Source organism: Labrus bergylta, chromosome 20 (assembly GCF_963930695.1).
Source record: "Labrus bergylta chromosome 20, fLabBer1.1, whole genome shotgun sequence".
In the NCBI taxonomy this organism is placed as follows: Eukaryota; Metazoa; Chordata; class Actinopteri; order Labriformes; family Labridae; genus Labrus; species Labrus bergylta.
The window spans coordinates 7,373,697-7,400,417 of record NC_089214.1 but is presented as its reverse complement, the minus strand read 5'-3'; the positions used below and the strand labels follow the sequence as shown (position 1 = coordinate 7,400,417).

At 43.1% G+C, this 26,721-nt stretch overlaps 2 protein-coding genes across 2 annotated transcripts; one reads left to right on the top strand and one right to left on the bottom strand.

Moving 5' to 3' along the window:
- The first annotated feature begins 369 nt into the window (after window positions 1-369).
- On the top strand, window positions 370-12,280 carry LOC109998887 (myb-like protein X). Its single transcript, XM_020653808.3, has 11 exons — window positions 370-501; window positions 2,071-2,364; window positions 2,481-3,083; window positions 4,557-4,745; window positions 4,986-5,297; window positions 6,263-6,339; window positions 7,188-7,294; window positions 7,396-7,539; window positions 7,846-7,977; window positions 9,336-9,605; window positions 10,130-12,280. Exons 2-11 carry the CDS (start codon window positions 2,216-2,218, stop codon window positions 10,337-10,339), a joined length of 2,193 nt encoding a protein of 730 aa, XP_020509464.2. The 5' UTR covers window positions 370-501; window positions 2,071-2,215; the 3' UTR covers window positions 10,340-12,280.
- A 1,160-nt stretch (window positions 12,281-13,440) lies between these two features.
- ankha (ANKH inorganic pyrophosphate transport regulator a) lies at window positions 13,441-26,329 on the bottom strand. Its single transcript, XM_020653811.3, has 12 exons — window positions 25,825-26,329; window positions 24,387-24,603; window positions 24,064-24,182; window positions 23,751-23,834; window positions 23,458-23,628; window positions 23,184-23,318; window positions 21,729-21,821; window positions 21,551-21,643; window positions 16,503-16,632; window positions 16,236-16,359; window positions 15,911-16,010; window positions 13,441-14,318 (listed from the first exon to the last, which is right to left on the bottom strand). The coding sequence occupies exons 1-12, from the start codon at window positions 25,918-25,920 to the stop codon at window positions 14,193-14,195; spliced, it is 1,488 nt and encodes a 495-aa protein (XP_020509467.1). The 5' UTR covers window positions 25,921-26,329; the 3' UTR covers window positions 13,441-14,192.
- Between the last annotated feature and the right edge of the window lie 392 nt (window positions 26,330-26,721).

Sequence of the window (26,721 nt, the reverse complement as noted above, 5' to 3'; positions counted from 1 at the left end):
GGTCAAGGATTCAATCCTCAGCTGTGCAACATGTCCAATGTGTCCTTGGGCAAGACACTTAACCCTGCATTACTCCTGCTGCTTCAGTGGCGCTGTATGAATGGATTAGTGTTGTACTTACTCTCTGATTTACATCACTATGTGAGTTGTAACACTGTACTGGTGCAAAATATGGACTTTAAATGTTACTAAACCCAGACAACAGAGCGGAATAATACAGGTAAATGAATCACTTCTGGGTAGACGATGTAAATATGTGCACTGTCGTACCGATAAAATACAGCAGGTGGCGGTAATGCAACTTGTAAGAATCCCACACAAAAAAAAAATCCCACAAGAAGAACGAGAACAAGAAGAAGTGCGAGTTTTCCGAGGAGTCTTTGAACGCAGCACGACTGTCGGTGCACATGAGTATGACGTCATTCGCTCGGACCGAGCCGTGACCTGCTGCTCCGGCTATGCTAGGGGCTTGTGCCAACCAGATGTTCCGCTGAAAATACAGTAAAGACAACGTTGTTTTTTTTTTTTGTTTTGTTTTTAAAATTGAACGTGTCGTGTTAAGTTCTGGAGGTGTAGATAATGTGGAGGGGTGTTGTTGTTGCAGCAGTGACTCTCAAAGAGCGACGAGCAGTTTTGTTTAGTAGCGCATGTTTATGATTTAAGTTTAGCTTGATAGCTAACTTGGAGCTTGTTTCTTCCAGCTAACCAAAAGTGAAACAGGAAACTGAGCTTCGTGGTTAAAGGCTCCAGAGTTCCTCTCTTTTTTTTTTTCTTTTTTTTTTTAAAACCCCAAACTGTGTATCTCTGTTTCGACATTACTGTGGTTGTGAATTTTTGTAGTTTCTTAGCATGTGTGCTGTCAGTGTCGTTGTTTCCTGGTGCAGAAATGATCCTGAACACACGAGCGGGGGTGAAGCTGTGTTTAAACCTTGTTAAAACACTAAATGTAAAGCATGTCGTCGTGAAACAGGAATGTCAGACGTGTCACCACATGATGTGACCCTGACTGGGATTTATTTAGGGAGGTATAGCCCAGTGGCTCCCACCCTTCTGACCCCACAGGTGACATCTCATCCACAACACATTCAGCTCATTCAGCTCAAAATTAAATAGTCTTCAATCATGCAAAAGCTTTTTCTGGACCACATTGAGGCGTGTTGTGAACATTACTGTGGACAGAGGAAGAAAGGTTGGGGGTGACATTTCTGCACAATGGCTGACAGACAGACACTCTGCTCGTTTCCTGTTTTGGCCCACATTATCCTGTGTTCAGTAAAATATGTTTTTACTGATGAATAAATACAATTTTTAGTCCCCATTTGAATTCCATGCGACATCACGTAAGATTGGGGAAAGCTTTAAATGCCTAATTTCAAGGCGGCGCCTCAGCAGTGCTCAGGAAGTGGACCAATTTGAAGATTTAGTCCGCACCGGGTACTTGGACCGATGCCCCACCGGTTCCCAACCCAAGTCCCTACAGACTGAGCTTCTGCCGCCCCAATTTCAGCTTTAAGGGCGGCAGTAGCTCAGTCTGTAGGGTCTTGGGTTGGGAACCGGAGGGTCGGTGCGGATCAAGTATGGAAGTTGGTCTGGTAGCTGGAGAGGTGCCAGATCGCTTCCTGAGCACTGCCGTGGTGCCCTTGAGCAAGGCACCAAACCCCCTCCCCACCACCAGCTCAGGAGCGCCTGCCGGGGGCGGCTCCGTCACCCTGACATCCTGTTTGTGTATATTTCAGCCTATGTGTGTGTGTTGCATGACTTGCAGAGTGTAAAAACAGAAATTTCCCCTCACGGGATCAAGAAAAGTAAATCTTAATCTTTAATGCAACGTTGTAGTTAATAATCAGTTTCTCCTTTGGATAGTTGTTACCAAGAATTGTACCACCTTAATAATCACAGTCAAGAATTAAAGCTTGTAAACACATCGGGGGGTAAACACTTTTATAACAGAGGGAGAGAGAGAGAGAGAGGGGGGGGGGGGGGACAGACGGAGAGAAAGTACCGCTCCTGTACTTTCAGGTATGAATTCTAATTCAAGACACAAATATTGTTTCTTCTCTACCCGTGCAGCAGCTTGACCCTCGTGATCATGGACTCCTGAAACCTTCAGCTTTCAGCGACTCTTAGGTCGCTTGCTTCAGTGGCTTGTTTTTGATCCGAGGTCAGCGATCGGCCCACGTCCCGTCTGAACTCCCGGGCAGAGGGGGGCGGGCAGATGGGGAACATTTGCTGTCGAGCCGAGAGTCCCTGTGGCAGCGCTGAGGAAAGAAGTGTATTGCTGAAAGATGACTCGAAGACCGCGATGACCTTAGGCGATACCACTGCGGTGGGCACTTGTGGTCCTGCAGGTGATGATGGCATAAGGTGAGAAAACCAATACTTAAATAAATGCCCTTTTTTTTTTAACTTAGCTTGGCTCAGTGCAAAAGTCTTTTCTGTCGTTTAATTTCATTAAACATTGATTATTCTGTGTCATGCAGCAAAACGCCGGTTGAGGAGAATAAGAAGGTGGAGTTAAAGGCTGAGGCTGAGGCTGCAGAGAAAGAGCTCAATAACACTCAGGAGAACGGACCCTTGAAGAAGGAAGCCACACAAACAGCAACACCTTCTCCCAGGAAAGGATCTGAACGCAAAGAAAACTCCACCAGAGCACAAGATGAAGATAAGAAGGAATGTCCTGCAGGTGATGGGAAATCTGAAATCCAGCAATGCACTTTAAACTGCCCTCAACATGCCACGGCTGATTGGGAGGTTTCTCCAGCCACAAAAGCACCACAAGAAGAAGAAGAAGAAGAAGAAGAAAATCCTGCATCAGCGCAGGATAAAGTCCCCGATAGTAGATCAACCACAGCCGAAGCAACCTGTCCTGAAAACACCACAGAAACAAACAGAACAGATCACATTAAAGTGGACACGACTCCTGAAAATGTGGAAGAAACAGGCTCTCCACCTGAGCCGCCAGGGGAGACTCCTCAAAACAAAGAAGTGTTACCTGGGGCAAACACTCAGCTCACTGCTGCAGATCTTCAGGTGACGTCCATCTCTGCCGTCAGTCAGGTCGTTAACAAAGAGTCTCCAAGCCGGTGAGTCAAATTATTTTAAAAAATTCTGTTTCTTTTGCTGTTTTTTTCCTTCTAATTTAAGGCCAAATTCATGAAGTAAACAGGATAAAGGTGAGAGGACGTTTCGCCTCTCTGTGTGAAAGCACCGTTCTGTTGGTGATAAAGATAATGTACGTTAAAGTATCCACTCACTGGTATTTAATATGTCAAATTTAATTAAAGTGAAGAACCACCATGAGCCTCGTTTTTTCATATATTTCATTTTGAGCTGATTCCAAGCTGCTGGATTGCGACTACATTAAAATAAATTGTAGGTTTTAGACCATTCCACCAGTTATTTACCAGTAATATAATAAGTGTGTTTAAATATGAACTGAATAGACTACATCCAAACATACGCATTGACTCGAGCAGCAGTTTTCTCTCCTTTGCTGCTGGAGCCGTGTTTGTTAATACTCGCTTTACGGCCGCATGACGATGTACAGTTCAAGAGGGGTCGAGTAAGAGCACCTCTTTTTGTCACCTGTTGCCATGGTGAATCGTACTATTGGTGCTGCATTAACGTTGGCTTTTTATAATCGTGGTGCACGCGCTGAACTCCGAGTGAACCGAGTCAATCTATCAAACTGAAATCAGCTGTTCTGGAAACGGAAACTCGCAGACTGTTTTTGAAAGTTGATCTTATCTTTATCTTATCTTAATACATATGAAGTTTTTACTGCACCCTGTGTTCAACAGTAGTGTGTAGTCTGACTGCCAGGCCGTGGTTATTCTGCAGTACGTCAGGCCCGGTTAAGATGGTTTCTGGTCTTGTAATCAACAGTACAGCTTCAGTGTAGCGTTCACTTACAGTCTGAAAAAAAGCAGACACCAGATTCATTCAGATTCTCATGATGTTGAGATATCTGTGTAGTTTTGGTCTGATTGTGAATATTTCCTCTGGTACGATGGTCGGTGCTGTACATCATTTTGATCTCTGACCTTGTGGGAAACAGAAAGACAGGATGCAAAATGTCTTCCTAATCAGAACGACATCCGGGTGTTTTTGGCATACTGCAAATCTCACATTTGTTCGCATACTGCATACTGCATACTGCATACTGCATTTTGGCCAAATCAGTTAATTCTACTTGTCTAGTATGCTGTTTGGAAAACAGCCCGAGTTTCCCTCCTGAGGGTAAATCAACTCAGAGCTCGACTGAGAGTTTCTTGAACTTTCTGTCTGAGACGGGCTCACAGGTGTATAGATGTGTTTTTTTTTATTGAAGTTGAGAAGTCTGGTTTTGTGACTCACAAACCTTTTTGATTTAAAGGACTTTAAGGTGACGGTAACACATGCTTAGGTATAAAATACAGTTGAGAATGAATACAAATCAATGCAGAGAATAACCTGTGGTAAAAGTCCTCTTCACCTAGACCTGCTCGTGTAACATTTCTGCATCAGCAGACGAGTCTCTGCTTTGTATGAATTAACAGCTGTTGTTCTGTTTGCAGTGCTGTGACAAAGGACTCGGAGAGTGTCTCAGTGTGCAGGGAGGACGATCCTGAAGTCACAACAAGAAGCCACGATGCCTCAGAATCTCCTCCTGGAACCGAGACCACAGAACCCGACCACAGTGAACAAGACTCTGCGAACTCAGGCCGGGAATCAGAGACCACAGCTCCAGCAGAATCCAGCACAAGGTCAGTGGGTTCAGTGTTTGTGACTTCAAAACAAGACACATGTTTACATAAACTTTGTGCTAGTGTCTATGAAAGCCTCCGAGTCACCACTAGGGGGCATACAGCCACCACAGCATGCTTGTGTAAGCAAAGTTTTTGTCAATATTTTCACTTCAAATGTATGTTTTAAGATTTGTGATGAGTAGTAAACTCTTTTCCTTTTATCAGGAGAAGTAACAAAGATGTTTCCTCTCTCTCCAGCTCAAAGTCTGACAAAGATGCGAGTCCAGATCCTGACTCTGTAACTTCCAGCTCAAAGGAGGTCCCCACCGTGGAGAACATGAAGCAGGAGGAAATGATTCTGAAAGAACGGGACGAGGGTGGAGACGGAGATGTTCCTGACGTGAAGGAGAAGGATGAGATGAAGGAAGAGGTTGAAACTCGGGCTGGGAAAGATGCTGAGGGTCAGGAGGTCACTGGAGTGAAGGAGCAGCTGACAGGGAGCACATCCACTGATATAAAGGCTGATGAGGTACCAGTGAAGGAAGAGTCTGAAGACGACCTGGGGAACAGGTTAGAAATGATTTAAAGTGCTTTAAGGGGGGGTTGGGTTTTAATGTCACACATCAGATACACATAAACACACAAAAAAAAGATAAAGCCTCATCTGAAACCTTAAAAACAAAACAAAAACACAGTAAGGTTTATGTGTCAAAATGGACTCAGCTTACCTATATTAAAGAGTCTCCTGTTTAGTTTTTTACCGGGGTACTGTTTCTCCATCTTAGCTCCAGCCAGAGAAGATGTAGGCGTTGTCGTTTATTTTGATCAGCATACATAACTGAACCCCCACCAAGAATACATAAAAGTTATATCTAATTTATAAATAAAATACATTGAAGGATTGAGGATTTGAGGAAGAGAGACGATAATACTTAAAGGAGTTAAATAAATGAGATTTTGATATCAATAGAAATGTCGTAAACAAATTTTAACTTTCAAAACCAAAACCAATAACATGATGGTTTGTTCTTACACAAACGTTCTTGCCCAGTTGTAAATTCAGTCTCCTACATGCAGTGGTTTCCATCAGCATTGGGAATAGCTTAGTAAAGGCCATTGATACTTGGCACCAGGGCTTCAATAATCCTCTCACATGAGTCAGGTCGACGATGACTCTTCTTGTTTTTTAACAAACGTTACTCAGACAGAACATACTGCATTTTTTGGGAACTACTTTCAGCTGAGGATTAATACTAATTTAGTTCTCCGGTGAGTATTTAAGGCAGCAGGAGCGTGAGTGAGATGAGCTCAAAATAAACATCCCATGTTGATTTAAATGAACAAACATGCGACCCAGTGCAACACTGCGGCTCCCTGACGTTCTTTTCAAAAAACAACAACAAAGGTCTTTGGTCCTCAGGCTTTGGATACACAGATGATACTAGTTAGGAGGATCACATAGTCTGTTGGGTTTGGTCGTTTCATATTAATACTCTCCAGACTTATGCATTATGTATCGTGCTTTTTCTGTTTAGTGATGAAGACCTGTACAGAGGAGTCGAGGAGCTGCCAGCGTCTCAGAAAAACAAACCAGCTGAGTTAGAAACGACACGTGAGTACGACCACGACACACATTTATGTGATTAGACGACGCCGGAGAGTTTACAAAGAAACACTTCGTTGAAAGAACACAGTTCTTTCAATGAAGTGTAGGGAGGTTGTCCTACTTTTCAATACTTTTGGATACCATGGCACGTCTTTCAAAACGATACAATCAGTCTTTTTTTTCTTCCAAGATTTATTTTTTGGGCTTTTAATGCCTTTATTTTAAAGACAGGACATTAGAGGATGCAGTCAGAACTCTGGGGAAGAGAAAGAGAAAGTAGGGAATGACATGCTGGAAAAGTCTGATTCAAACCCTGGCCGTCCACGAGGACTATTAGCCTCTGTACATGGGGCGTGCCCACTAACCACTAGGCCAGCGGCGCTCCTTCAGTCACATTTTTAACCAGTAGATGGAGAGCACTGTCTATAGAAGACACAAATACATTGGCAACGTTTTGCTACTAAAATGTTGCCAACGCATTTGTGCAGTTTGGACGGTGTGCAGGAGTTCGCTTGCCATTTTTGGCCTTAAAAAAAGAAGAAATGATCTGGCTGCAGTGGTTGGTGCATGTGTCCCATGTGCAGAGGCTCTGGTTCTCCAAGCGGGAGGCCTAGGGTAGAATCCGAGCTGTGGTACATTCCTCCATTTCAGTCCCCACTCTCTCGCCGATGTCCTGTCTCTAGACGGAGGCGCCTAGAACTTCTACTTTTGATGCTCTGGTATTGAAACCGTTATTGATTTTGTTTGACTTCATAACTTAGTGCAACACTCTGGCATAGCGAGAGCCTTAAAATCTAGACAACAGCCTCTTTGTTGTGCCATCATGCCTCCCCCCTCTGCTCTCTGTTCCACAGTTTTAAAGGTCGAGGACAGATGCAGTCTGGCACCGGCGGTGGACATTCTGGGATACAGTGAGCGAGAGTGGAAAGGAAACACTGCCAAAAGTACTCTGATTAGGAAGGTTGGTGCCTGAAGCTCTTCAGCAGAATTGGTTCAGATTAAAGACATTTTTTTTTAAATGTATTTTTGATGCTGAAAGAGACTTTGCTTGCGTTGCTGCAGGGTTATAAGGAGATGTCCCAGAGGTTTGGCAGCTTGAGGAGAGTGAGGGGGGACAACTACTGTGCCCTCAGAGGCACGCTGTTCCAGGTGCTCTCCCACAGCACGGAGCTGCCTGTGTGGCTGCAGGAGGAGGACATCACGATGGTAAATGCTCTCTTAATGAAGTGGTCTCAATGCACGGTTAGGGTTAGGGTTTGTCACCGTTTGTTCCATTCTTCAATCAGAAACATAAAGTCTTTACGTTCAAGCTAAAGACGCGGCGAGCTCAGCCCTAGAGAAGGCACAAACCTTGCAAGAGTTTTGAAAATCTCAGGTTATCATCTCGACACGACCAGAAAAGTCCAAATATACTCCAAAAGAATGACTTTCCTACTGTCCGTGTTTTAACAATGTTGGAGCAAAGCAGCTGAAATGACAATTTAGCATCTGATTTCTTGTTTTTGTTTACAGCTGCCAAAACAACTGGAGGCACAGGAAGGTCTGATAAGTCAGTGGACATTTCCTGGAGAGTGCCTGCAGGGAGACGGGACGGGAGACGCCATCGCTCAGCTAAAAGGATACATAGAGCTTCTGAGAATTAAGGTACTGACTTTGACTCTGCTTATAGACGTACAGTGAAAAAGTATTTAAACTGTACATAGCGAAGTTACCACAGCACTATTTTTATACCGACGTGGACACTGAGGGTATTGACACTTAGCCATAGAGCTCTCACATCTGATTGCTTCCATATGTAAAAGGGAGGTTGTCTGCTTTGACTCTCAGGCTGTTTTTTTCCCTGTGTGTCATTAACATGGTCTTGGATATATGCATACAGTATATTCTAATGCATCTCCAACAAGGAGGAGAATATCTCATGGATACAAGACGTGGTAGTGTTTTGGTTTGAACTTTTGGCTCTATTGCACATTTCAAACCACTTTATCCTGCTAATCACTACAGTCGTACATGTAAGTGACTTCTTTAAAACATGTTTTGTTTTCTTACAAAAACAGTGTGGCCTTGTTCAAAGAGTGCTTTGGGCACTTTGACCTTGCTGTGACCTTAAAGCTGTATGATAGAAACATTCATCTCGTTGCTCTTTGATGTTTGCTGTAGTTCAACAGAAATGCAGAGTCTGCGACGGATGTACTTAACATTCTTGTGAACAGGATATCCCCATCTCAACAGACATCCGAAGTCAAAAAGAAAAAGTGATTCTGACTTAAGGGTCAAAGGATATTAGAACATCTGAAAAACAAACACAAACACATTTAGCCTCTTCAAGACTTCTGCTTCTGATCATGACATCATTTCAGTTTCACCAGAATGTCTAATAGGATTAATCTGATAAACAAAGTTATAAATAGATACATGCATGCTGCAAAGAGACATTTAATTCAAATGACCCTGTGGTTTTTCTCTCGTACCACCCTTAGGAAAGACGCTACAAGGAGCTATTTTTACTGATTATTATGGAACATTTTGTCTTTAAATTAAAACAAATGCTCAGTCAGTCCAAAATCAGGTCAACAGTTACACTTTAAGGTTTTAAAGGAAGTGGTCGCTGGTAGCCAAGTGGTTAGTGTGCACACCCCAGAGGCTGTGCAGAGGCTAAAGTCCTCAAAAGCAGACGGCCTGGGTTTGAATCCAACCTGTGGCTCGTTTCCTGCATTTCTTTCCCATCTCTCTCCCACATTTCCGACTCTATCCACTGTGCTGTCGCTCCAATAAAGGCCTAAAAACCCCAAAATACATCTTAAAAAAACAAACATTTGTACTGAGAAAAATGACTTTAGTGAATTAATATTTTTCACAGGACTTATTGATGAATATCCTGTTGACCTCTGTCCCCTATCCTTGAAGAGCACCTGATGTCTCTACATGTTTTGACCCAGTGCAGCACTCGCGCTCCCTTCAACCCTTTATTTTTTTTTTAAATGTCCTGGCTGTGTTTCCAGTGGCGGGCAGCAGTGGACTGCTCCTCCGCGTCGGAGCGGCAGCAGCTCTGCGAGCGAGTGTTTCAGGGAGGAGAAGAGGAGCTGGGGCTGCTGGAGGCGCTCAAGCTGCTGATGCTGAGCCGAGCGGTGGAGCTGCACGGCCTCATGCAGGCCGGAGGAGACGTCCCGCTCTTCTGCTGGCTGCTGTTTGCTCGAGACTCTTCCGACTGCCCGCGCTCCTTCCTCTCCAACCACCTCAGACACGTGGGCCTCAGCGCCGGCCTGGAACAGGTAGGAGAATCCCCGACTGCAGACTCACCTGAGCAGGCATTTTAAGATGTGTCCTAGTGCCTACATATAGTCGTTAAAAGTTTTATTTTGGCGGGTAGAGAGCTGCCAAGAAGGTCGCTGCTTAGATGTTTTTCAGTACATTTCTGCAGAGTAAACTGTCGTCACTCTGGGTAACAAACAAATACAACAGCTAATGTCAGATATCAGGCGGTTGGGTGTGTATCACAGTAAAACAGTAAAACAAGCCTGTGCTCGTGCCGTTCCTTGTTGTTGAGCTGTAATTTATCTTTATCATCCTTGGGCGTTATGTGGTTTGAAGAGGGACAAGCTTCACTGATTTAATAGTTATTTTTTTCTCTTTTGATGAAAGCTTTTACAGGTGTGATCTCCATAAAGCCACCCCACCCATTAACCTCATGCCTGAGCAGCTGATTAAACATTGTGTTGTAAAAAGCCGTTTTTTTTAAATATGTGCTCTTCTCTACCTGTACAATTAGCTCCTTTTATTCATGCCTTCTGTGCAGGTGGAGATGTTCCTGCTGGGCTACTCCTTGCAGTGCACCATTCAAGTTTACAGACTGTACAAGGCCGACACTGAGGAGTTTGTCACCTACTACCCAGACGACCACAAAGACGACTGGCCATCAGTGTGCCTGGTCACCGAGGACGATCGTCACTACAATGTGCCGGTTGTAGAAGCGTCTGAACATCACGAGGAGCTCGACTCGAGCTGATGCCACAGCAGAGAGATCTCCTGCCATACACTAAAAAAAAACCTCTCCTCAGGTCCTTCCAAGATTTACAACGACGAACGGAGTCATTCCACATTTTGGGAAACTACGCTTTTGTGTTTTATTGGAGAAGAGACATCGCTAATGTCTGTGAACCTGCAGCTGGTTATCATATCATACATATCATTGGCCTCTTAGCGAAGAATGTGCGACATTTAACACATAAATACAGCAGAAATTAAGTATAGTACATCCTGTGTGAATATCTCTCTGAGTCATGACTGTCCACAGCGAGTGAGAAGCTCAAGTCCCCGCTGGCTGTGTTGTTGTCAGAGCCGTGTTTACATGGACAGGACAGCTGGCTCCTCCCCTTGAGTATAAAAGCAGTTTAAGTCGAGGACGCTCACGCTCGCGTTTTTAGATCACGCTCATCCTGTGTCAATTTACATGCAATGTGAAGCTACAAGCTAACTAACTAAAAAGCGCTAACAGCTAACACTGGGAATATGAGGGGGGGGTTGGAGGTGCGTTGTCATCTACTGGATGAAAAAGTCGCACATTCTTCATTTAACACTTTTCGTTAAACTTTCCAAAAAAACATGCAATCTTGCATTTTACCAACCTCTAAACAGGAAATATTTCAGAATCTGAAAAAAAAAAAAAACAGTGAATCAATATCAAAACATATCAATGGATCTCTGCAACCCTTTGTACTGGCTTGAAAACAAGTCAGGCTGTTTAATGCCTGTTTGAAGTGCTTTCGCTATGCTAAGCTAACCAGCGACTAGCAAGAGCTTAATAATTTATGAACACATGCGTGATGTTGTTTTGATTTTTTTGGTTAGCTCACAACAAAAAAAAAGCGAACATTTCCCAAAATGTGGATCTATTCCGGTGAAAAATATGCTGATTTGAGACCCTGTACAACACGTGCTTTACACACTTTTGTACACACTGTACTGTATACATAGTTTTCTATTTGCGTGTGTGTTCATTAACATGGATCTGATATTGTGAGATTATCTCAGTTAGGCCCAAATTAGTTTTCAGGGTGTCATTTTGACAACCTTTTATGTTTGACTATTTTCTCTTTAAAAAAAAAAAGAAAAAGAAAATGCTGCCAACGGCGCCAAAATGAAGATGTTCTGTGTTTACACTGGAAATTTGGGCACTTTCAGTATTTATTTATTTTTTTGTTCTATGTAGAAAAAAAACAAACAAGCATTTTGAAGTGAACAAGTGTGACAGTGATCAGTGACACAGCTGAATCAGTCAGTGGAGCGTTTGACGATTTATCAGGTCTATCAACAGCTCACACCAGATGACGATCAGAGGATGTATCGCAGCCTGTGTCAGAGGCGTGATTTGTGATGGTCTGCGTGTGTGTGTGTTTGCAGCTGTGTGTGTGTGTGTCAAACTCAATGTGTAACATGTTGCCTTTAACCAAGCTGTCCTGACGGGGAAAACGTGCCAATGTTGCTGCAAATACTGACAGCCGTCCCAGCCACCAGCCAGTAGGAAGCGCTCGCTTGGTCCTCCATGTTGCCTTAGAAAAAAAAATGCACAATAAGAATGAATGTTGGTCGTCAGTGAGAAGAGGCTGTTTCTTTCCCTGATTCCAGAGCAGGTGAAGCTCATTTATAAAAAAAAATGTGTAAGATCAAAACTAAAATGCCATTTGCATGAATGATCTCGCGTTGTCAGACTTTGGGACGTTGAGTTCAAATGAAGTACAATTGTTGTGAAGAACTTTTCTTTCCCCGTTACAGCGCTTGATTTGATTGGTATGACGTTTTGATGTTTCCTCATTCATTTAAAAAAAAAAAAAAAAAAGGAGTGATTTGAGTTTTAAAAAGCTAAGCTTCATTAATCATTCATTACATCTGTTTGGAACCCAAACACATGGTGAAAACGTGAATTAAACAGATTTTCCTACGCTCTGCATCCATTTGGTGTTCTCCTTTTTTCTCTCTGCTCTCCTCTCTGAAGTCCTGCAGCGTCTCTTTAAGTACGACTACAAAAGACTACATCTAGGTAAGTCAGAAACAGGAAATACCTCACACCTTATAAGGTCAAATGAAACATGATGAACATTTGAACTTCATAAAAGGAGCTAAATCTGTTTGGTTTTTTTGACAGCTTACACCAGAGTTGTTTCTACATTGACCTTTAAGAGTTAAGATTTATTTTTTTTTAAAGCTCCTGTGAGACACTTAGTGTCATGGTGACTTTGGCGCCCCCTGTGGACAAAGTGTGTCCAAATGATTTGTCTCTTCATTTTGTCCTGTACATCATGGCCACTCCTGTGAGTTGTGTATGACAAAAAAAGAAATCGCATTCTTTATTTTGAAAATCTAACATGCAACTTAAAATAAATCTTTGGCCTGGAGTTAAAAAAAGAAAGAAAAGAATAACGCTGTTACAGAGGTGAGCAGGTAATAATCTCGTCTGATACCAACCCTGAGGTTAAATAGAATTAATCAGAGGTCTTTGGCACAGTCTCGTTTGCTTTCATAGTTCATAAAAAGGCATTGTATCCATTTCAGTTTGTTTCTTAACCAGCTCAAAATTCCTCTTTAAAGGGGTTTGTGATATTTACCAACCCGACAGTCCAGGCACAGGATCGGTGTTGACAACAGAAACATGGTGGTATGCTGAATTCATGTGCTCCTTGGATGGCCCCAGTTTAAGAGTTACGTTCAGTGCGTTCACTAAATTTTAGTTTGGAAAGTCTGAATGTTATGACAACAACAAAAAGTGTGGCTGCTACGAAGATGTGAAGTGTCTCAAGTTATATTTGAGCAAAAAGTTGATGTGTAATATGTGAATCAATCAAAAGCGTCTTAATATTAACAAGACGTATTTTGCCCCCAATGTGATGACGACTATGACGTCAAGTCGAGCTCCTAATTCTTTAGCGTTTTAGAGTTGTTGTCTTGACTTGAGCAGGCGTTCACGTACATTTTACAACATGAATGCACCATGAGATCATCTGTTACTTAGCAACATATCTGATTGAATTAAAACCTAATTGATCTTGAAATCATTTCTTACAGGCAGAGGGATAAACAACGACCAGATTAATCGGATTTCGACAAAACAAAAAGGTTAATAATAAAGCAATTTATTTGCCAAATAAGAATGCCTATACAGTATATACAGGACATAGGACGATCTGAATACTACTAGGAAAATGCTTGGCAAAACAGAAGTAGATGGACTCCCAGACTGCATGGAAAGTGAACAGTCAGAACTGTTTTCTGTAACACACGCGATGATATATGGAGGGGTTCCTGACCCCCCCTGGGCATTAAATATACACTTTGCATTACCTATATAAAACAACACGAATCTGTACACCATGGTATGTAAAATACGATTGCACAACCCAACAAGTCCCACAACATGTCTATATTTGAATTCAAACAACGCCTTGCCGCTTCATCCTGATAAAATAACATAAAATGATAAACTCTGTATTTTGGCAACTCCACTACCACTCGACAGATGTTTCATTCTTGATGCTGCGGAGGAGCAAAAGTTCTCCTGCGTCGATTTCCCTTGTTTACCAGCAGACACGTGACTGGTTAATACAACGGTTGATGTGTTGAAGGTCGGAAGACAAAGTTATTTACACTGATGTATGAACACTTGGAGGTGCATGGCTTTCTTTACAGTGTGCGTTTTAAATGATGTGCAGGTCCAGCAGAAGACCTCGTCGCTCTGATCCAAAGTTTAGTCCCTCTGCAGAAACCAAACCATCCTCAGCTCCTCACTGTAACACTGAGCGCTCTCTCCTCTTCAACTCAAAGTTCCACATGGAGGGCGGGCTTTACCCTCCTCCTTCCATCAGCGCTCACTCCTGCTCCTCCTCCTCCTGGAGCTCCTCGATGGCGTCCATCTGAGTCCTGGAGCACACCTCGCTCATCGGGGCCGAGTCCTCGCCCTCCACCACCAGCTCGTTGGACATCTCGTTGTTTTTCTGCACAAACAAGACAGACATTTAAAGTGAATGTCGTTAAGAGCTTCTGGAAAAAAAAGAGACTGGTTGAAGCTGAGACCATCATACTTGTTTTCTAACACTTGATGAATTGTCAAATCCAAACGGCCAGTACAAACGTGAGTATTTATCTGAACCTGCTGACCTCATCAGATTGTGTTTCACTCACTCTTCACAGATTGGAATATTTCAAAGATCTGGCTCAGATTACAGTAAATCTCTAAATTGGAAGTTAATAGAAAACATTCAGGAGCTTAATTAGAGGAGTGTGGCTGCTCAAACTGAAAACTTTTAGAATACGAATATTTAAAAAAATGTATTCAGGTGTTTTTCTCTTTTGGTTTTCTAGTGGGAGGACACGTGGGACTTTTCAGATCCTTATTGGAGAGGTAGGATATGTGCACACGTCCCTCTAATTAAGGAGGAACGTGTTCCAAACACAATAAACGCAAGAAGAGATGGGAAGAATGCTTAAACACTTTTGCTATGAGAAGACCAATTTTGCAGAATACGCTTTAGTTCACTGTAATGTGAAGAGCCGGATGAAGAGATTAATTTAAGCTATATGTCTTAATAAAAAGATTCTATGATCAGCAGCCTGTTAGCTTAGCACAGAGACTGAAACGAGTGGAATAAGCCGACCGTGCGCTGCCAGAAAAGAACACAATCTGCCTACCAGCACCTCTAAAGCTCCTTCATTAACACCTTATTTATAGATCCTTAAATCTGCACCAAAGTCATCTGTACACAACTTTTTTTTTTCGGTTAAACGAAGGCTCGTGCTCAGGCTCAGAACAAAGTGACTTCAGCTGTAGGCCGCCAGCTCATCATCAAATCACCATTGTTGAAAAGATAACGGTTAAAACGTCAGCCTTTTGATTTAGGAGTCAGTGCCACGTATTATGTTCATTTGTACTTTTTTCTAAAATGAGGGTACTCCCTTCAGTTCTCTTGAGTCATCTAAAATAAAGACAAAGTAGTAGAAGTGCTGCAGGGAGATTTTTAGACCTGTGGCTGTTCACAAACCCGACAGATATGAAGTGTGATCGATCTTCTCTCAGCAAAAATGCACATTGAACAAAATCTTCTTCAAAAGTAACAAACGTGGATCAAAGTCGAGATGCTGCAGCACAACACACGAGATATCTGTCAGTAATTGTCTCAATGTGACGTCACTCTGTGACATTGAAGGCTGAATTTTAAAGAGATCATGGACTGAGATGTATCTTTAATGTCACCCCTGTAATAACTCATTGTACTGGATTGTAAATTAAGACTATAAAAAAAATTGAACCATCTCGAGATAAAACTTGTTATGAATTGGGCGCTATACAAAAAATGACGATTGATATAAATCAGTCCTGAATGAGATGAGTACGAGGTCCCTCCTTTCATGTATTAATAATGAATTTTCTGAGGTCGCAGCCTCTTTTTTCTTTTTTTTTTAAACACAGTGATCATAATGAGAGGGGTCACACCTGGTTTAAAATGGCTGCAGCTGTGATTCACAGAAAGCCCTGATTAAGGTTTGTGCACTCTCGTGTTTGAAATGACCTCAACCCAGGTGTTCTCACCTGTTGTCGATAAACATAGCAGGCTGCTATGGCAACCATTGTTGACTCCCCTATGAAGCCGGCCAGGAGGGATCCGACCCCGAGTGTGGCCCCGTGAACCCTGAATAAAAGGAGAGAGGAGATTATTTCAGTTGCTGTTTCCTTTAATCCTGTTTCTGTTTCAGAAGCTTTAGAGATGTTTGATCTTTCCACAAATAAAAACATTAAAAAGGATTGTTACATTTGAGCAGAATAACACACGATACTGTATGCAATTACACAGAAGGCCTGAGTCACAGAGCTGACCTTTGTGACCCTGACACTGTTCTCTGAAGTGTTGACTTACCCCATATAAGGCAGCACAACTAGACTGGTGATGAGCACAATGATGCGGAGAACCGAGCTGGGGGCCAGCACAAAGGTCTTTTTCAGGGTCATGAGCCATCCAGTCAAATGAGCCCGAACAGTCACTGCAAACACACACACACACACACACACACAAAGTGGACACATCACCCCACTGTTACAGCTATACCCCCGTTAAAGCCACAGCAGGAAGGAAAATCCAGCTGGAGCACTGATGCTGAAAAAAAACATCAAATGTGTGTCGTACCTGGCAGAGGGAAAAAGGAGAAGATTCGGAGCGGGACCACACACAGCGCGGCGAAATTGTAGTCCACTCCGATGACATCAACCAGGATCTTCTCTGACACATGAGGCGTCCAAAACACCACAAAGCAAAGCTGGACACAAAATGAACAAAAGACAATTCATTTTTTGCGTCCACTGCACCACAATGGAGTTACCCCGCACGCCTCATTAGATTTCATTACTTCATTAACTCAAGGGGTTTCAGATTGAATGTGGGCCTTTGAAGCTCACATGAAACACACGGCAGACAATGTTATTGTTTCTAGAGGAAAGTGTGGCCAAGGCACGTGCAGCACCGAAGCTTTCACTGTATTTTGAGCACATCAGGGAGTGTTAGAGAGTGTAAAAATGTCTGATCTGAGCATGAATAACACATCAGTTTGTTTAAAACTGTGTAAAGAAAGTTGCTCTGCACTACAGTACAAACATAGATCAAGCCCAAGGGGATCCATAAAAGGTGTTTTTCTGCTTCCTCTCTGACTCTACACTGCTAACTCGGTCACACTCACTCTTGTGTAAACTAATGTATCATCTATGAATGAAAATGCTTCAGATTCAGCCGTAGTGTCCAGCCAACCTTCTGTTAAAACCTCATTAGTCCCAAGACTTGCAAATCTACCTGTAGAAGAACACAATCACTCTCTCCTGCCAACTACCAATCGTTTAGATTGTCCCTCTTCGCTGCACGTGAACTTCTACAGTATTTCTGATTCCTTGAAAATGGAAAATGGAAAACTGAAATCAATACTAATGCCTCTATGTGACCTACAAAAGTCAATCAGTGACTTATTGATAATTTATTGATAAAAAAGTTTAAAGCTGGCAAAGAGCAGAGAGAGCTGGTACAGCTTTGTCCACTGGGGGAGCAAAAATCAAACGCATATTAAAAATCCCAGACAGGAACTTTAAGTTGAATACTCTGGCTTCTACTTTTCCTATGAAAAGTTCCACCTTGTACTCTGATGTTTTGTCTTGCTGGGCCTGTTTGCTGTCTTTAACAGAGTAAACAACCCTATGTGACCTAGTCATCCGGAGTGCTTCCCTTCCTCCGTTCATGTCCTTAAATCATAGGCGTCAGGGCTCAGGATCAGTCAAAGTGGCATGACAAGGAAAAAAGTACATAGGTCTGACTTCCTGTCTAATGGGGCACCCAAGGACCAGTGCTTGGTCCCTTGTTTTTCCCTTAATATTCACCCCTTTCCTGTGTCTGATTATACATGGTGGTTTCTCTTAACCACTGCTTAGTTTTTACATGTGCAGGAGGTTCTGTGGGTGTTGAATTACAGTTTCTTATCTTACTGTTTTTATGTAGTTAGTTTGGATTCCTGATGTTTTTAATTTAAAAACTGCATCTATCATCCAGACATCCTAACTATCACGCTTTGGAAATCTGAAATCTTATGATAGATGCAGGAACACAAACTTCAACTCTATCCTGGCATGACTTAACTCCAAGAGATACAAGTAAGTGCTGTCAATTCATCACAACTTAAGTATCCAGATCCACTTAAAAAAAACTTCTGCTTAAAGCGTGACATATAAAGAAGGGACGCCATTAGAATTCATAAAAGAAAGCCCAAGCTTCATTAAAGTATAACAGGCCAGAATGTACCAAAATAGAAACAAGAGAATAATGAAACCAAAAGGGACTGGAGACCCCCGCCAAAATAATCAAAAGATTGGAAGGTGTTTATTCAACCATCCAATGGACGATCGCTCTCAGCACCTCCCTGTAAACTACCCAAGAAAAAACAAAAGACTGAAAACAGGACTACCAGAGATAAGCACAAACTGGATCAACAAACTAAAATAACAAAACCCAGCAGTTTAAAACATGCTGAGTGTTTAGGGAGAAATAAGAAAAGGTTAAGAGGTAGCACTCCTCCCCATGCGTCTGCACACTTCCTGCCACTCTACATCACTTCCTCCTCCCTGAGTGCGGCACTCAGGTGTGCAGCAAGCAGAGGGAGACAGCAGACCAGAGAGAGAGAGAGAGAGAGAGAGAGACCAGGGCTTCAGACCAGACCACACATAAAATCTCCAGCAAGTCAGCAAGAAATCCAGCATCTTGACTACAACTACTTTAATTGAAGTCACAACGGTCACTCAGTAATTATTCTTTCTGCTATAAAGTCGCAAGAAAGATCAGGTTGGATCTGAGTAGCCACTCAACTCTTGGTATATTCGCTTGGCATCTCTTGACGAGACTACTGCGGTGAACCTTCTACAGTATGTAGAGTTTAAACTTTGCACTTGGTCAAAATGTGGCAGCACATCTAGTCTTCAACCAGCCAGAAGCAGTTCATCATATCATGACTGCAGCACTTATCCTCTGAGGCCGCAATGTTCAGACAAAAAGCTTCTTCTTGCAAATGAATAAATGCTGAATTATTCATGCTGCTGACTGTAGGTCGCTCTGTTGTTAAGAGCAAATAAGGGAAGGTGAGAACTGAAGATGACACACAACACACCTTGTATTACCTTTGGAGTCTAAAATTCACTAAATCGCCTCGAGCAGTTCCATAAACATTTTACAACCTCACTCATCTTAAAGAATCACATGTTGAAAGGAGTTGATGTGGTTTTGTGGGTTTTGATCACCTGAACCAGAACACAGGAGCAGATTACCTGTAGGTGATGATTTCACTTTGTATCACCTTTACCATCTGTCATCATGTTAGCAGGATGGAGGCACATAACTAATTTGTGTGGCTGAAGCCGGACCGCCGTCTCCCCTGACTCAGCTGTGGTTTTTCGAAACGGGGTGACGCACACAAACTCACTGCTCTGACATCCAGCCTGTGTTCATATGGTGCGCTTTTGTCAAACATACTTTGTGTACTTTCTCTGCCTGTTTTCATTCGGCTGTCTTTCCTTTTTGTGTATTAGAACAAGTCCTGACATGAGGTCCGCCACCGTGTGTTTCTACCCTTTCTGCCTGCACACACCCTCACATACATGTTTACAGCTCTGGGATCCACATCTGGTGTGCCAGTCTCCTCCTCCTCTTCCCTCCTCCTCCCATCAGAACCAACCATGGCCACAAACTTCCTGTTTTTCTTACTCAGCCCGTCGAGAAAATTAACTTATGCAACACCCTGCTCCACTTTTTTTTTTTTTTACACAACAGACATGCATTGTTTAATTAACGATAAGTAAAAGGTAAATCTGATCATACAGACTGGATTGTCCTGTTCTGCATAATTTTTCAAACATTCTGCTGAAACACAAAAACACTCTGCAGCAGTGCACATGATGTGACAGCAGCGCTCATTACCGAGCAGAAAAGTACACCTGCATGGGGCTTTAGGAATGTGTTAACTGATATGTTATATGTGAGGGCCTGTTTTATTAAGCGCTTAAAGCACGGGTGGTAGTGTTGGGGGGGGGGGGGGGGGGGGGACACAAAAGCCCCTTAGCCTCTTCACAAATTCCACCTTAATGTGTCTCCCTCTCTCTGCAACCTGAAACCACTACAGTATGGCAAAGGAAAAGTACATTCAGTGCGCCTGCAACTAAGCTGTAAACCATCAAATTAAAATATGCTCTTTGGTTTAAAAGCTCCTGTTGCCCTCCTCTCTGACTTAACGGTCAGGTTTTGTGATTTAAGGAGAAACATTTGACAGCATTTCCTTTGGCAAGCCACGCAGAACTATGCTAAACATGTTTCTGCATAACACTGGACTGGCTGTGTCAGTGTCAAGAGCTCAACCCTGACCCACTTACAGTATCATTCAATCTGTGATACAACAGGATTTGAAAAAAGGTAAACACCGTCTAGTTGATGTGTTTTGAAAAATATCTTTTGCATGTTATGTGTAATGAGTTTTTCCCCTATAAACAGAATTGAATGTGTGGAAATGGACACTAATAAGGCTTTTATATGGAGCTGAACACTGCTGTAGGACTGCTGACACCTAACCTCCATTAGGGAAACCTTAGACTCTAAACTAAAACTCTGCAACTATAGGAGTGCCCATCACGAAGAGCTTCATGTCCGCTGTACAAACAACCCAGTGAGTGTTTGTGTGACACTGTGGATTAAAGCTCCTGCATGCGAGGAGTTTTTGGCTGGTCATGGGATAGACTAAAGTTAATATCCATGCATCTTTATGAGCTACAAAACCAAAAGAGACAATCAACATGAAGATTTATGACTACCATATCGTTATTTTTAATGTCTTATAAAACTACTGCTGCAGGGTAGGTGTCAGGCAAAGTGCTGAACAGCACGCTTCAATTACACTTTACTCTGCAAAGATTCACAGAGTGACGCACTCGACTGTTAGGACAGAGCATGGAGACTTTTTGTTTAAATAAAACACTTCTTAAACATGTACAGTGCAAAATAAGCAAAGAGGTGGGAGCCTATGCTTTGTCCACAGGGGGCGCCATAATCAACACACACAGGAGCTTTAACAAAAGTCATGCCCGAGAAGAAACGTTTCTCATTTTAGCTAGAAAAAAAAAACATCAGCGCAAACTAAAAGCGCTCGACAGTTTCCCCAGAGCCAAAGCTGAAGTGTTTCATTTGCTTGTATTCAAAACAAACAAATGTGTAATGACCTAACCAGTATAAAAGCAGTGAGTACTCTTGTTTATCAAATCTTTTTTTCCACAGTTTTGCGTAACAACTTGCGTAAACGATGAAACTATTAGCTTAATTGTTCCCGAGTATTTTTTTGCTCTAAACCTCTCTAACTTTCCCTCAAGAATTCATGCCCCAAGTCCGGTTGTTTTGTGGTCCCTGTGGAGACAATCCTTGACCCAAGTCAAGGATTGTCTCCACAGGGACCACAAAAACAACCGTCAACCACACCTTTTTTTCGGCTGTAATTAAAGGTTGCTTCACCCGCATGGCTGAGCATGTTGCATAATTCTGCAAAAATGGTACAAAGTTGGCGAGGGGCTGAAGAGAGGAGCAGAGTGGTGTGTGGGGGGGGGGGGGGGACAAGAGGCAAGAGGCAATTTAGAAAAAAAAATAGACATAAATATGCATCATCGTCTTACCGTGAGTGACAGGGCCAGACAGCAGAATGTAAACTTTTTGATATGGGACTTGTTGACAGGAGTTCCAGCGCTCAACTTGTTGCTGGGATTGTTCTGTCGGTGAGAGAGAAAACTTAGAGGCCATTACACTTCATTTTATCACACTAGCAGGAGCACGAGCAGGGGCAGTCTGCGTTACCTTGTCAAAGGCCGGGTACACGGCTCTGAGCTCAGTTAACCAGCCGTACGGCATGTGACCCACAGGGTATGTGGCTGTGAGGACGGCCACGGCCTGGAATGACAAAGACACAGCAGTTGTAAGTCAGTCAGCACGCCACCATTTCTATGTTAAAAATACCACACTGAGCACACACGGCTACATTAATAACCGGAGTCTAACAATAGCTGACATGAAAGCAGCACATGTCTCTCGCTTTCCCAGAGGCGTGTTTTTCTTTCTTCTTCTAACAAGTTTATGATTGGATAACTGCCCGCAGCTCGTTAATTGTGTCCCAAACAACAACAGCAGCCAGTGTCCAGCTTTACGCAGGAACAGTAGGGACATGTGCGTATGTTTTCACTCGCTGTGATCACGTCCTGAACTCCACATGAACGCTGTGAATCCCCCCCAAACCACTGGCAGCCAGTGTTGTTGATTACGTCCAGCTCATTCTGGTAAACAGCTTTGTATTGTCTCTAGCAGTGAGGGTCTCTGAAAGCCAGAATGCTCCAGAGGGGAGATTGTGAGCATCTGACAGTTCATCTGCAATAACTTGAGGGGAAAATGAGTCAACTGGCTTTTGAGCGGTTCTTCATTCGCTCTTCATGATACTTTAAATTGGATTATAGCCTTTGAATCAGCTGTTTATGTCTGCTCTTTAGTTAAATTTAGAATAAATGTAAACATTTCTCCTACATCGTGTATTTACAGAAGCACAGATCAGCTGTTTTAGCCTTTTTTTTTTTTGTTATGCCTTCATCTCGAGGCCACAAGTTAACAAGCTGGTATGTCAAGATAAGAGGAAATCAACCTGAGAAAAAAGATGATCTCTTCACTCTTATGATTAACAATGTTTATCAGAAATCAAAGAGTAACACACCAGCAAGCAGAGACGTCTAGTATGCAAGCACACAGCAAGCGAGCTAAGTACAAAACTAAAATACTGTCCAGATATGCTGCGAGTGTTCCGCGGTGCTACACGGGCATGGGACTGACTGTTTGGTGTCACATGTGGTTTCTCTATCTTTAAAACAACTGAAACAACAGGTAAACACAACCAGGACAGGCTGTTCTTCAAACAAGTGACAAGTCGTTCAGCCGGCTCGCCGACACAAAGAGCAGGTTTTTAGACATCCACGCTGAGAAAAAAACAAAACGTGTTGTTTTTTTTGCTTCCTTGTCCTCATAGCGTCCTGTTAGGAACATGCGGCGCTATAATCTGGTCACAGTTCAGGTTTGAATTTGCCTGAATGTCAACACAATCACATGATCCAGACACTCATTTCCATGATATACACCCAACATCATTTAGTAAAATCACCCGAAGCAGGTCCTTTCTTGACCTCTGTCTGCATGACATTTAGCCACCGCAAAGAAAAGACTAGAAACCCTTCGCAGAACGACTGAGACTTATTTGGTGATTTGAAGTCCCACCTCTGTAGCATCAGAGGTCCCTTTGAGGTCACGAGACACAAAGAGGTTGACGATGGGTCGGCTGATGCGCTGAGTGGCCAGGATGAGGGCCAGGGGCCACCAGAAGCTCAGCATCTTTTTGATAGTGGCGTCGCCCTGCGGGGATGAAGACATCACCAATGAATCAGGAATATTTAGGATAAGGAGATAATTCCTCTTTGCTGATTTCTCCATTATTCAATTGTTTTTTTGGACAAAAACTGAACAGTTCAACATGCAAAAAGGAAGCACTCACTCCGACATCAAGTCCACTGGAGTCTGGGATGTTGTCGTGAATGTTACAGTAGTAACCTAGACCGACAATGCTGAAGCGGACCAAGGCACCCATATACAGGGAGAGGATTGGGATGAGTAAAGGCTCCACACATTCTAGGTTACTGTGGAGGAGAATGGCCACGAACACAATCTGTAAGGAAGAAGAATAAATGAAACAAAAACACCAAAACAAACCACAGCTTGCAAACAGAAATTCACCAAGGTCTGCATTTGTCCTGCATTGCATTAACAGGGACGAATGGTTCTAATTACCTGTGCCACAACATCAGAGATGGAGGCTGAGCCCACTATGACGCTGTATTTGTTCTTGAGAAGTATCCCGGCATGAATCCACGCCTTCAAACAGAACAATGAACAGAGATGTTACCTCAAGACAAAAGCTCTATTTTGGCCGTTTCCTCAACCGCAGCTGGATGACAGGCTACACTAAGCAGGGAATGCACTTCCACTTGCACCATCAAGAGGATTTTAAAATATGTGCTATTTCTAGGTCAGGTGTGTTTTAAATCCATGCTTGCATGCAAAACTTCTCATGTAGAATAATCCTGATGTACTGTAAACTCACCATGGCGTCCAACACAGGGAATGCCGCCAGGTATAAGAAAGCCTTTCTTGTCTTCTGCCCCACAGATTCATCCACATGGTGGAGCTTATTAATAATGTAGTATCCTAAATCTGTGTACGCTGTAAAAAAAAAAAAAAAAAAGATAAAAGATAAGTGAGAAAAGGTTAAGAAGATTATCTCATTTTTGATGTTTTGTTCAGCAGGGTGCTACAAAAATGAAGCTCTAGTTTCGCCGCAAAACAACTCTTCTTTTTTTACAGGATGCGGTTTTAGCACAGCATGTTATCACGCACGCGTGCACAAACAAACCCTTAACCACACACCTATCAAGATATGAAGCACGAACGCGATGGCGCCGGCCGTCGCCATGCAGAGCACCGCCTTCCTCCGGTCCCTCTTGCTGTTGACAAACACCAAGCCCACATTCTTGAAGTCGCTCATGGGTCCGGTGAAGAACTTCATCAGGGAGTAGGCCAGGCCGTAGCTGGCCAGCATTTCAACCGCATCCTCTTTGACGGTGGCTATGCCCCTGTTGAGGGCCTGGAACAGAAATGACGGTAGAGAGGGTGAGGGAACACATGAAAGGGGGAAGAGGAGTTAATCATGGCAGCGTGACCAGCTCACATGACACTGACTTAGTCTAACTTTATCTCTGACCAGACGGCATATGATATTCCACTGCGACCCGATATATATATAAAAAAAATAAAATGCTTTACAGGCATAATAAAAAAACAGACCTTTGGCTAGTATGAGCTGGTATCATTATGTCTGCAAGGGAAGCACCCACAACACTTCCTCTGATTTATTTCCATTCAGTGTTACCTTCAGGAAAAACTACTACAGCTGTCCTCTTCCTTTGCAGGACTGTTTGCTATTTATACCAGCTAACAGAGCCATTACATAAGCTTAATCCTAACATCTCCATGTCACAATGTGGTGGGTTTTTTTTTTTTTCCTTGACTCACACTCACTATCTGCTCAGTGGCTCTTGGGAGATGGCAGCCATCACATTAGTCATATGTCTGACAAAAGGACAGGAAATGTACCAGCTGGGAAATATGACGAATCAAGAATTACAAGGAGACATGATCCGCCATTATTATTATTATTATTTTATTTTTTTTAACAGTCTATGGTACAAACAGGCCTTGATTCAGATGTACTGATTAAACCAAAGACAAACATGTCACAGCAAGACAGTGCAGTGTTTGTAAAGGGTGATGCATGGAGCTGAAAAATCCTGCAGGGGCTCGATGCAGTGACAGAAAAGTGGAATAAACAAAACAAGGCCCCCTTTTCTCTCTCTCTCTCTCTCTCTCTCTCTCTCTCTCTCTCTCTCTCTCTCTCTCTCTGCGTAAAGGGTTACTCGCCACCTCTCCCTCTCCTCCTACATAATGTACATAACCCCCCCAATGGATACCTTTTCACAGCCTCTGCCTGCTAAGCTAACTGTAGCTACACAACAAGCCGTCTTTGACTGACTAAAGAAAAAAAAAAAAAAAAAAGGAGGGGGGGTGGTCGACATGTTCAGTGTCAGTCGGTGTTTTCTAGAGCTCAAAGCGTAGATGCTCGGCGGCAGCGGAAGCAGCAGTTCATACTCTAATATAACCCCCACAGAGGCGGAATATATATAAAACAATATACACAGTAGAAGCATCCAAGTTAACATATGCGAGCTGCAGTCTGAGGGTTTGTGCGCTACAGCGGAAAAACAAGCACATGAAAAAAATAAAAAAATAAGAGAGATAAGTGTGTTACCTGCTCTCCGAGGTCGATGGCAACATTGGTGATCGCCAAAGGCACCAGAAAGCGGATGAGAGGCAAGTAAGGAATGAGGGATGGAAACTCCACCATAGTACAAGCCGGGATGACAGAGCGAGGGGCATCTGCCTCGGTCTTGATTGATTGAACGGAAAAGATCAAAGACTAGCCGCGGAGCACCTGTGTTTCCAGAGAGATGAAAGGGAGCGGCGGCGCTTCGCAATGTTTGCACGATGCTGCTGAGCCGAGGCGAAGGTCAACGGAAAATTCAAACCGGCGCATCTTCCTCCCAAATCATCATCAAGAGGTCGTGTGTGGCGCAAGGTAACGTCAAACAAGTCGAGAGAGAGAGAGAGGAAGCGTCCCGCTGTGTCCCCCCTCCCACCGTGCGAGAAATGGAGGGAAGAGATAATCTCGAAAAGGTTGGATTAGTTTTCTAGCCCCGCATCTGACTGACTGAGTGCGCCTGTGCTGCGCAGTCCCGGTTGTTGTCGACACTCCCCGAGTGCTGCTGCACGTGGGCCTGGCATCCCGACCGTGACATCATCACCGAGTCTAAAAACCTGTTTGTTTTTTTTGTTTTTTTACTGCATGCAACAGAACACACACAAAAAAACTAAACACGGCGTGTTTACATTAGAGCAGGACAATGAAGCGGCTTTTGTTCTGCTGGTGCATTGTCATGGTGAAGAAATGCACATGCTGGTTTTAAATGTACACAACGAGCGACCAAAAATAGGGCAAAATGTGGCTGGACCCTGGTGCTCACTTCTTGCGCAACTGTAGGCAGCTGATGAGGCAAAAAAAAAAAAAAAAGAAACCACAAAACCCCGTAATGGTACAAAAATATCTTCTCCTGAAAATAGTTTTCCCTTACACGTTTGTATGTTTTCT